Source organism: Rhinolophus sinicus, linkage group LG04 (genome assembly GCF_036562045.2).
Source record: "Rhinolophus sinicus isolate RSC01 linkage group LG04, ASM3656204v1, whole genome shotgun sequence".
Classification (NCBI taxonomy): Eukaryota; Metazoa; Chordata; class Mammalia; order Chiroptera; family Rhinolophidae; genus Rhinolophus; species Rhinolophus sinicus.
The window spans coordinates 134,618,333-134,630,728 of record NC_133754.1 but is presented as its reverse complement, the minus strand read 5'-3'; the positions used below and the strand labels follow the sequence as shown (position 1 = coordinate 134,630,728).

General features: G+C 34.8%; 1 protein-coding gene across 45 annotated transcripts in view; it reads right to left on the bottom strand.

The window, feature by feature from the left end:
* Positions 1–12,396, bottom strand: part of PTPRD (protein tyrosine phosphatase receptor type D) — a 2,063,955-nt gene that overhangs the window by 288,879 nt on the left and 1,762,680 nt on the right. For all 45 annotated transcript variants that reach the window (XM_074330405.1, XM_074330404.1, XM_074330420.1 and 42 more), the window contains 2 exons: positions 7,877–8,022; positions 4,543–4,684 (listed from right to left, as the gene is read on the bottom strand). In XM_074330405.1, coding sequence (XP_074186506.1) covers positions 4,543–4,684; positions 7,877–8,022 — 288 coding nt within the window. The remainder of the gene's footprint in view (positions 1–4,542; positions 4,685–7,876; positions 8,023–12,396) is intronic.

Genomic DNA, 12,396 nt, shown 5'->3' with positions numbered 1-12,396 from the left:
CAGAGCCAGAGTTGGAACTCAAAATATTGGAGACCTAGACTTGAGGACTTCGTATATTGCCTTCTGCTTTGATGACAATCATTCATAAAATATGATACTTTCATGTGGGGTAGATACTCAAACGTAAGTATCATTTTATACAATACATCTGTAAAACTAGGTATCAATTGTCTCTTGTTTGGTCACTTAACTTTTTTAGACAACAATTTTACTTTGCATGTTGTCCATAAACAATGTAGATAAGAGCAATAATGTGATATACGACACCTTGTTTTGTTGAGTCAGTACTGGTGGTGGTTGAGGGACCAGGACTATTTGGGAATGGGTAAGTCTCGGAAAACAATCCACTAAACTTAAAAAAATACATAATATATATGATGTATTACATACTGTTTTAGATTACAACATAATGTGTATTTTCTGATTACTGCATACAAAAATCTAAATTCAAGAACATGACATTTAGTCAGAAAATTAGAGGCAAACTTGATTACATTTTTCTACAACTTTTTTCTTATAGAATGGGAAATCTATGAGCAAGAAGAAAGGATTCTTGATGTCTTTCCACTTGCCTAAAACAGCCAGATGCTCCTGGGCTCTTACAGAAAAGTGTTTGGATGGTGATATTTCATTTCCCCTGCCCAATGGCTGATAACATGTATCTGAGAGAACAATTACATCCTCAGGTATCATTACATAAATTTATATTACAAACTTTCCTCCTGATATCTTTGGTGAGGAAGAAATTGTGACGAGAAAATCTAAGACTCAGAAAGAACCACTTCCAGCATTATGACAATCCCTCTTCTTAAAACACCCTTTCTGGTCCTATTCTTGCCCTTCACTGAAAGTCTAATATCCAATCCAAAGTCCAATCCAAAGCAAAATTCTACAATTCGATTGTGTCTAACTCTCAATAACCCCTCAGTGAGATCTGAGGCATTCACTTAAAGTGATTAGCAGGAAAAAAAACATGGTATGACAGATATGCCCAGCCTCCTAAAATGCTATAGAACTAGGGAGCTGTTGTCTGTTTGTGTTTCCACAGGCAGAGCCACCAAAACAATAAAAAAAAAATTACTTAAATACCACATTTAACTTCCTTTCTCCCACTACTTCTTTTATGAACCAGTCTACAGTGTATAAATATAATTGCCCAAATGTCTCATTTCAGGGCACATTCAACCTGAGTTTGTAGTTATCTTTCCTTATGAAAACAATTTTTCGGAGCTGGCGTAATCTGAAATGAGTTACAGAGGGAAAGTTTTCCCTGAAATACTCCTTGTGAAACACAGATGGTAGTCAGATTATTATTTCAGTGTCTTCTTCATAAGCCACACAAGTCAGATGTTTAAATCTCCAATTAATTAGGTTCTCTAGTAGCCTGTGAGAAAAAAATTAGTGATCTCCATCCAGTCCACTTAGACAAAACCCATCAGGACAGTTGGCACATTTTTGGCATCATCAGCAAAGTGGGGAAAACAGTAAATGGACCATGTGCACAAAATGGGCATCTGATTAGGGCCTCTGGATGAAAAGTGTAAAGCAGTTTCCATCCACTGCAGAGCAGAGAGCTTGCATATCTGCCAATGTAATTTGCAAGAGAAAGCTAACTTAAAATGGGCACAGAGCTCATCAACTATGATATGAAAACCTTCACTTTTGTCTAGTTAACTGTTCATGATGCTCATATTCTATGAATGTCAGTTTATCATTGGAATATAATTATCAATAGTTATTTAGAAATTTTAAATAAAGAAGTAGCTGTAAGAAACAAAGATAATTTGTAACCCCATTTATTTCATCCTATAAGGATATATGAACGTGTTCTATTTTATGGTTGTGTTCAGATACTTTTCTATTATCCAAAATACCTTTGAGTTTTTCTCATGCAACATTACCAAAATTGCTAAACTTAGTCTTTAAAAAAAAGAAATACATAAGGTTTAACAACCTTACTAGAATTGTAAATGTTCATACAAATATACTTACATATAATAGCAATTCTCATAGAAAATCAAGATCATACTAAAATTTTCAAATGCATTTGTTTTATGTGGGGGCTAGTTGGATAAAAGCAGATGGGGGGACCGTGGTCAGCTAGGAGGCAGAATAATATAAATCTATGTAAATGTCTATACAAAAATGGTATTTTATTCTAAAGTTTCTGATAAATTTCACTTTATTGTATCTTTGTAATACATTTTCTATAGAATAACATTAGTTCTAAACTAGGTGAATAAATGAAGATTAACATTTTAAAAGAAGATCAACAAATGAGTTTGATTTTGCTTCAGAAAAAAAAAGAAATTCTACACTTTTCAGACCTTTTATCTATGGTTATGTGACCACATATACGCCCATACATTTTTGCAGTTCATATTATAGTATGTATAGCATCGACTCTAAGCTTCTTTCCAGTTCTGAAATCTGGTTTCTAACTCCTGTCTGTTCTTTTCTTATTCCTAATGTCTGATTCTTGCCTGGAAGATTTTATTCCTTACATTACCTTTTCAAGTACTTAAAATTCTTTTAAAACCCATTCATACAGTTTAATTATCTGTAGTTCACAGACTAGGGTTTCTACTCTAATTGATTGGTCTCACTGTCCCTTGTGACTTGGAACTGGCTTTCATGCTTTAGAATCAGTACCTATGAATCCATCTGGGCATAAATGCTCTTATCTGGTTTGCATGCCCTGGATTATGGGGGTGTCTCACCTGGCTGCCTGCTCCACGTTTTATGGGATTCACTGTTTCTGACCAGCTTTCATGTTAGCTTCTGAGTATTGCACTATAGGAACAGTACTAGAATTCTCACCTTTATGCAGAAAGCTGATCTAGCTCCTCTTATTTCCACCTATTATGTATAGGCCTGTGTCCTGCTGGTGAGATAAAACTCCAGTCCTGAACCATATAACCCATTTGGTCATTATCTTGGATTATAATATTACAAATTGCCTCTTCTCTGGACATTCTCTTTGTTTTTCAGACCTGAAAAGTTCTTTCTTCTTCGTAAGTCTAACCATGCATTTAATTTTATTTTCATATATTTTATCAATATCTCTATGTATTTATAGGGGGATGGAGAACTTCTTATATGAATTTAGCTTGTCATAATGGCCAGAAATACAGTTGAAATCTGACCTGTTTGTTTTGAAGCAGCATTCTGTCATGTGTATTTAAAATATCTATATCCAGTTAGTAAATATGTCCCTTGAAATTTTGTAAGATGTTTATACTATTTAAAATATATTTTAGGATATTTATGCAAATAATCTACTCTTTCATGCTTCTTGGATGAACTAATTAATTTTGGTACTAAATAGATCTAGAAGGAAATGTTTTTAGAGTTTATAAAACATACAAAGTAAATAAACCCCTCAACAGGAAATGAAGGAGAAACATCCTTAACCCGTATATGTTGCTCTGTAACTATGAAATTTTGATCCCTTCTTTCTAATTCCCTTCATCTTAAGAACGTCTGTTCTAAATTGCACAGTGAAGCAAAATGAAGTTCAAAGCAAAGCAGAAAGAAAGAAATGAACAAAAGTGTGTGTGAGAGAGAAAGAGATAAAGGCACAGAAGTTAGTCTGGAAATGTCACTATTACACAAGCCAAATCAGGCAATATTCTTATCTCTACCCGAAAGACTGAATGAGAGATACACAATAGAGGATTATTAATCACTAGCCTTTGTTCTCTAGCACTGTCATTCTCAAGGAAGTCTTGAAAGTTCTGGGTCAGGGTTTCCTATGCAGCAGAGCAGCTCCCTGGCTGCGATCTATTGAAAGTCAGCCCTCAAGACAAAGGCTTGTAAAGATAGAAAAAAACAGAATAAAGAAAGGAAAAAAAAAAATAAAATAAAAAAGAAGAAGAAGAAAGAATAAAATAAAGAAGTAAATAACGGAAGTCTAGAAACGTAGACACACTGTACTGGAGATTTGGCAAGTCACCCCACGCTTTAGTCAAACTGTACGAGCCACACAGCCGGATTCACTTTGCATCAACAAGTATTCGTTCAAGAAATACACAAGACTGACATAAAAGCACATTTTTGGCTTAAAGAAGAAAGGTGCCTTTCTTGTTCTTGATTCATCTGCTTAAGAGGAACTGATTTGTAAGTAGAGGACATTCCTTTAATTTTGCAAACATCAATGTCAACTTTGGTAATTTGTAAAAAATAGTTGCTGCCTCAGTTACTTCATATGCAAGTAATGCTAACCTGCAAAAGAGTAGCATACCTTACCCTGTTTTTTTTCTAGGTTCTCTACCCAAAATCAAAATGGTATATAAGATATTTGAAATCAGCACTTCTTTGGGACTTCTCTTTTCTCTTCCTGATTAGCATTTTTCAAGACTCATGAAAGAAGGCACCACTGGCTATTTAAAAGTTGAACTCATATATATACATTTTATTTCGATTCATTTCCCATTTAAGTGCCAGGACAATGCTAGTTTCTTTAATGGTCCTACAAAAGAATACCTGAGATACAGATTTTCAACAGTGACACAAGCAACAATCTTGCGCTTGAATACTTACCACGCAAAACTGTGAGTCTGGTAGAGACACTTATTTCACCAACGTTATTCGAGGCCACACATTCATAAATGGCCTCATCCCGTGGAGTCCGTAAAGGTTGTATTCTGAGAACTGATCCAGATCCATCGTCAAACTCTATTACCTATTAGAGGAAACAATAGCTGTCACAGGTGTTGTTACAATTGTCTACCTTTCAGCTAAACCTCTTAATGCAGTGCGAAACCAGCCTTTAGGCTCAGAATATATTCAGCAGCATTTTGAGACTGAAGTTTGATTAACAGTGGTAAAACACAGTATTTGGTTTAATTTAATGAATCTTCTGCTGAACAAAGAGAAAGACATAAAACTACATATGCAAAAAATGTAGATTTCTAGTCTCTGCTGAAAACTATCCAGGGTTTACTCATGAAAATATTCTAGTAGGTGTCTCTAGGGAATTTTGACCCTATTAATTTTGCAAGAGACTTGCTCCTATGATGGATAAACTTCCCAAATTATTCTATCTTTGACAGCACATATGCATGTGTGGATCCATTCAATAACTGGACTTTAAAGTGAAGAAATAATGCATGCCACCACAGATAGCTCTTCTGGTTTACGGTGTCTCAGCTTGAACACTGCAGATGAGCGAACCATGAAGAGAAACTGCATAAATCTAGTACTTAGGCAGCCAACGAGATGGCTTTCACAACCCAACAGCCTGATGGCATGCATTAATTTTGCCATAAATCATTCCAGTATTTGTTCTAGCTTAGCATTTTCTGCATTTTTAGGGCATTCTTGCTGTAAAATGTAGACTTGCTTCACCAGGCAGAAAATTAATGTCCTAAACAGTAAGTCTGAATTCACTATCATTATGAACTCTGAGAGAGTTTAGCAATTCTAGGTATTTATCAGCTATTTCAACACTACTTTTAAAAAATGATGATGATGATGGTGATGATATTGATACATATGTATATACAGCTATGGATTCCTCTACCTGCCTTCTCTAAAGCTATGCTGAGTTCTTTCAGCTGCTCACTGAGATGCTGTGCTTTTCTCCCCACTGCATTTCCCTGTGAATAATATGTGCACGGGCCTCATTGGTGAATGAGTTGAGAATTCCTCGTAAGAACATTTATGAGATGCTCAATCCCAGATTTTGTGTGTGAGTGTGTGTGCATGTCAACACCTAAAAGAAAGAGATGGAATATTTTTTAAGTATATCCACTTCAAATCCATTCTGCATTCTATTTATGTTTTAAAATCACAAAGATAGCCAAAATGTCCTACTTCCCAATGCATCACATTTATTTTCAACTCTATTAAGCACATATCTAGAATGAATCTACTATGCATCTTGGGAGTTTTACAGTTATGGGAATCTTTGTCAAATATGTCATAATTTAAGAAAGTATTAATGAGCATTCTATGGCTTAATGAAGAGAAAGATTTAAACATCTTTAATCCCAATATAAATTCTGATTAATTGCTACGTCATTGCATACTTACCTTTCTGAACTTTTTCAAAGATTTAGAATTAAACTCTTAGAGTGAACACTATATACCACACATTTCAAGCTGGTATTGTAACTTCTGATTTGAAAACCCTATTTAGTATCCAGTATCGAGGTATACCTACTCTAGTCCAGACACTGTATCTGGCATTGGAGATAGAAGAGGGAGCAAAATCAGCCTTACTCACTGCTCTCATGGGCCTTATAAACTAGTGAAGCAAACAAACAAAAAAATTATATACTGTTACAGATATTAAAGATTGTCAACCCAAGACTTGATGCATTTGACATAGGAGCTTTGTGTAAAAATAATTAACTTTCCCTGAATGTATTTATGGGGACTCTCATTAGGAATTATGTGCTGAGCAGAGCTCATGCTTTGAAATGTTTACTATTATAATTTAATATTTATTACAAGATTTTGTCAAGAAGCCATCATAACTAGGGAGCATGATATCAAATTCCTCTTTGACAAAAATATTCAATTTCATTACATTTTTTAAAATGCATCAAAGATGAGCACACACATCATTTTCTACATGACGTAGGAAATATTTCTCAATATTACTTAAGATATTCTTTTTTGTTTAGTTTTAAATCACTTTAGGTATCTTATTTTTAAACAAACATAATTAAAATTTTTTCATCTGTAAACTACAGTCCAGATTTCAATTTTCACTAGTGTAATTAATTAGGTCCTGTATGCATTTGGACCATTTATCACTCTGTAAGCACTGGTAAAAAATGAGTATTATCAAACAGTTCTGAATTTTATAGTGGCTACGTTTCTTTAAACTAGGAATTGCCTTTAATTTGCCAATTTGTGAAAAAGGCTATGAAGTAGATTAGAAAGTCAGATAAGAGGAGGTGAGTTTTACAACTCAGGGCAGTTTGGAGGTCTTAGTACCAGCTAAGAATTAAGCTATCCTCTTCATGTTTTAAATTATAGTATTTTGTGCTTCTTCCAATATATTTCTGTGTAGCTTACCATCTATTTTTTTCTCCTCCAGAATAAACAAAATTTTAAACTGTAAGTCTCCTCACAAATACCCCCCAAAATATCTGAATTATATTCCATCATTTTCAATGCACTGAGCTTTCGTGAACAAAGAAAATACATTTCTTCAATATGTTTAACTACAATATCACCCTGGTTGGGTATGTTTCTTCCAGAGTAGTACTTTACACTAACACGCTGAAGCAATTTTCTCATTCTGGTTTATGCTACATGCAAAACACAAGTGCAAGTTATGGTAGACAATTTCATTGGCTGCCCAGTATCCATTGTCCTTCTTCCTGGTAATAGGAACTTGAATTCCCTTTGGGAAAACATTGCTCCCTCATTCGAAGCCATGAGTTGAATGGGACTGACCTCATTCTCAGCAACAGAGGTATATTACAATTAACTCAAATAGTACCGTCTAGCTGTCCATGCAGATTGGTTCAAAGATGAACATGTAATTCAGTAAAAGCCAACATCAGAGAAAAATGATGGCACAGGAAGCTTTCACTTATCCTCTAAATTTAGCTGTGGGAGGATGTGACACTCTATCTTGCAATCATAAGGGGAAGCAGTCTGAGGATGAAGCAAACAGATGGATGCTAGGAACACTGCTTCAGACTTGGAACAAGTAGAGACAAAAGTCAGCAATCTGAACCCCCAAATTCCTTTTTTAAAGCCATTTAAAGTTGTTTTCCATCACATGCAACATAAAGAACGCCGTATCTCACTGATTGTGATAACTTATATCGAAGTAAACAAGCAAGTGACATATAAACCAAAGACATAGTAGCTACATTCTTCCCCCAGAGAAACAGAACAATGGACCTAATACCTCAAATCTCTGATTGCTGACTTTCTTTCCTTTTTTGTTCCAGACAATTTTTGGTCTTGGGTCTCCTGTAGCTTGGCAAATGAAAGAGGCAACTCCACCAGAGACACCTGTCTGGTCAACAGGAGTTCGTGTAAACCTCGGAGGTGCTGAAATAAAAAGAAATAATCACAATTAGATGGAAAATTGAAAGACAGACTATTACCCCATTGTCACTGTTCTCTTCACAGCCCTCAATCCTATTTCCACCAATTACATACAAAGATACATACTTAAATGTACCCAGATTGCAAAATTAGAAAAGCACCTTTTACTTTTGAGGGTAGTTGAAAAAGGAGGGCGGTACCTTTCTGGTCAAGTTATCAGCTAGTTCTTTTATTGCCAAAATCTGTATTAAGGCACAGATCCAATAACATCCCCAAAAGCAACATCACACATTAATTTTTATTACCAGTATATTAAAAAAAAATCCAATTTGTCCTCTGGAACAAAATGAGTTCATCAATCAAAGTGAGTAAAATTTTAGCTCTTTGCTTTGATGCCGCTATCAGGTCACTGCCAGAAAGCAGCACTGCCACTGCTAAGCTATTAAAATTAGTGACATTTAAGAGATATTCTAGTAAATTTTAAAGAGACAAGAAATATAGCTCTGAATTAGAAGTTTTGGTAAGAAACAGAAATAGGGAAAAATGGTAAAGTGACACTCTAATCCAGATATTGTGGGCTGCCTTACTTGAAACTTAACTTCACAATTTGGACTAAAGAAGGGGATTCAGGAAGCCTCCAAAGTCATTGCAAATTTAAAAAAAAGAAAAATTCTGTTAAGAAAGGTGTAGAATTAAAGATTCCTGAGGATAAAAGGCCAGAAGTTGGAGGCTTTATAAGGCCCTCTATTTTCTTTAAATGTTCCTAACATTCACCCGTTGAAAATTCTACTTATTATCCATCTTGTATTTCCAGTTCTAGAACTCTATTATACGAGAGTTATAAACAAACGTAGGTAAATATTTATGCACAGGGTATTCTCATATCATTTAATTAGCAAAGATTATAAGTACCCTAAGTACCAAATGATATAGGAATTGATGGTGAAATAATCCATGGCATAATGATGGAACATCATGGAAATAGTAAATGATACACTTGAAGAGTTTTTATAATGTGACATGAGAAACAGTTATGATTCAATGATAAGCCACAAAAGCATCACACAAAATTATATATGAGGGACATAATAAAAATGCTCCCCCTCCCAAAATAAGACATGAAAAATATGGTAAAACACTAAAGATGGTGGTATGGAAGAACTTATTTTAATTATTTTTTCTTACTTCTTTACTTTTTTTTTCCTTGCACCCTTGAGATTTTTTAAATTAGGTTAGAGTTGGACATTTTTTAAAAAACTTAAAAACACTTTACTTTTCCATTTTCTTATCCCTATTACAAATTTTCTCTTCTCTCCTACTGTTGTTCAGTTATATGTCATTGAAAAATGGTTTTAAGTAACTATAGCTAACAATTATTTTGACAACAATCCCTAGATTCTAAGAAGGAGGAAAATAACAAAGTTCGTCACTGTTTGCTCATCACCATTATTTTATCTCCCTCCTGTTGCATGTTTCCCACATGATGTGCTCCTGTTGCCCTGACAATGCTTCCCAACTCTCATCTTGGTTTTACTGGAGTCAGAGAAGCCAGATTCCCATCTCAGTCAGTATTATGTATATGTATCATCTTGGGGGAAAGATTTGTTGGCTAACTTTTCTGTTTCTTAACTGTAAAAATATGAGATGTGAAATAAATTATTTTGCAGTGATCACTTCCAGTTTTAAGGTTTTCTAGCTTAGTGTAGTATTTCCACAATGAGGGAAGGGAAGGGCTAGAGAGGTAGAAAAACATTTTTGCAATGCTAGTGTTGGGAAATAAGTCTTTACTTCACCAGCAAATTCAGCTTATTGACAGTGGAACTGGTGGGAATGCAGGTCCTTGTTTGTTCAGCCATATTAGAAAAGAAGGTGGGCTGTAACAACCTGGCTATATGCGTATATCACATCCTGCAGCATCTCTCTGGGTAGCTGTGCAAACTAGATAGTTACCAGAACTGTGGGAAGTACTTAAAATTATTTGAAATTGACTAACACTGAGAGGAATAAAAACAAAACAAACAAACAAAAAAAACACTGTACAATTATGTCACTTTTGTGAAAACAAACAAACAAAAAGATATTAGAAATTTTTGTTTTTCATCCTGCTGTTGTAAACAACGCAAATTGATGATAACTACATACTTGTCAGCATCTGATATGGAAAATATAATTATGCAATTAAAATTCTTAGGAAACTGTCCTGAAAAAATAAAATGTATTGCATTGCTATATTAAATGCTACAATACTCCCATTTTCAGGACCCTTCCTGTTTAAAGCCCATAGCTGAAAACATTGTCAACCCTGGGAAAATATCAATTTTAACAACCCAGCTTCCTATTGAAGTTCTGTTTTAAAATTTCTTGCAAGAATATGTGAACGGGGTGAGTTGTATAAAATGACTATGTACTAATGAAAAATTAAACAGAATACATTAAATAATAGAATGCAAGATGCTACTTTTATTATGCTGAAATTTTCTTTTTCTTTCTTTCTTTTTTTAAGGAATAGCATCATGTTTCTCATCCCAAAGAATGAAGGAAATTTGGGGATTTTGATAACCTGCAAATATGCAAAGTCTACCCAAGCAAGTACTTTCTAAATACTGGTGAATGGGACACTAAAAAGTCAAATTATTATTAAACATAGAAATCTTATTTCTATGGAAAGCAGGGAAGGCAAATTTCCATACACATGGGCAAGCGATGCGATTACCATTCCAATGTTCAGATATGTCTCTCATTTATCTTCATCTTCTGATCATACCTGGAAGTTTTCATGCTAATATTGACAAGTATAAGAATCTGCCAAGGACAAGACCACCAGATGCTACCATAAGGATTTTATTTTTGAAGTTGAAGTCAAGTAATAAAATTAACTTATTGAACTGTGGAAAATTTATTAAAATAACCAGTAAGAATCTGTTTCAGATCTGGGACTGTTTTCCTAAATCCTACTAACTACCACTATAGTGACTCAGTATTCTTCACAAAGCATCCTGAAAATCGATCACACAACATTAAATAGAAAGGCACATCAAGAAGGGTTTGGTTTGGTTTTGTTTTAATGTAAAATATATTAGTCTTCACACTTACAAGAAAATCATGACTTCCTTGTGGGATCTGATAGCAATTTTTCTCCATTTGCCTACAAAATCTGAACCACAAAAAGGATAAACGCCATCATTCTACGATACAAAGTCAAGATTCTAGATAATATAGTAAAAACCTTTCAGTGAGCATGTTTGTTGCATAAATAATCATCTTGGCTGGTCAAACTCTAAGACTGATGGTGGCAATGCTAGGCAGCCAGCCAAAGGGAAGATATGAAGTAGAGAGAAGACTAAACTTAATAACTGCAACAAATGCTTGAGGCAAGTAAAAATCGTTATTCTCAGAGGGGTATAACGATACATAGCACCCATTTTCCCTTCTCTATATCCCAGCTTAATAAAGGACACTAAATGAATCTTCTGCTTTCCTTTGTCATAGACACTGCCCCAATTTAAGTCATGCTCTAAGGATGGGAAGAAAGAGAAGACAATCCAAGGAAAAGCATAAAAGAAAGACTTCTAAAACATCACAGAATAGTACAGCCTCAAGTCTGAATAATGAAAATCCCCAGGGTTATGTCATGAAACACAACCATCAATATTACACTTGGTCTAAGAAAAAAAAAATGCCAAGAGTGTAAAAATGGAGAGAAAGACATTACAACTTTACAGTCATCAGTATTTAGATAAGGGCCCTTCTATTATTGTAGCTAACTGCCATTTTCTATTCCCTTAAAGCTGCCAGCACTGTGCTTTGCAAAATGCATTTCTGCTCAAGCTGGTTTTGACAAGTGAGGAGTATGACCTTTTATTAAACGAATGCCAGGCACTGCAGAGGTCGAATTACTGTTAAACCCAGAAAGTCTATTTTCTAAATGGAAAATAGAGAAGCTAAACATGTATATGAGTCAGAAAAGAGGCATGGCTGATATTCTAGAACATGTCTGCCATGCTCACTTGCTATTTTCAAAGACTACATTCTCAGGATGCATTCACAGAGCAGATAGCAACTCCAGGAATCTAGTAGATTGTTGTTTCTTACACAGCTCAAGAGGAGGCACAGGCTGTTGATTCTTCTAAGAGGTTAGACTATTTCTTAAACTATAACCTGTGTACAGTAACTGGGCTTGTAATGATGGTAATATTTTGATACCATATTAGGTTTCAAGCTGCTAGGCTCTCTGAAGACAAGGTGATAAGTCAAATGAGCACTTCATTAAATTCAGGGGACAGAAACAACCAAGACCAGCAAACTTCCTTTGACCATGCTTAACAAACTGTTTACCAAGGATGAAATCCTCCCTTTAGTATATCACATTAAGTAGAG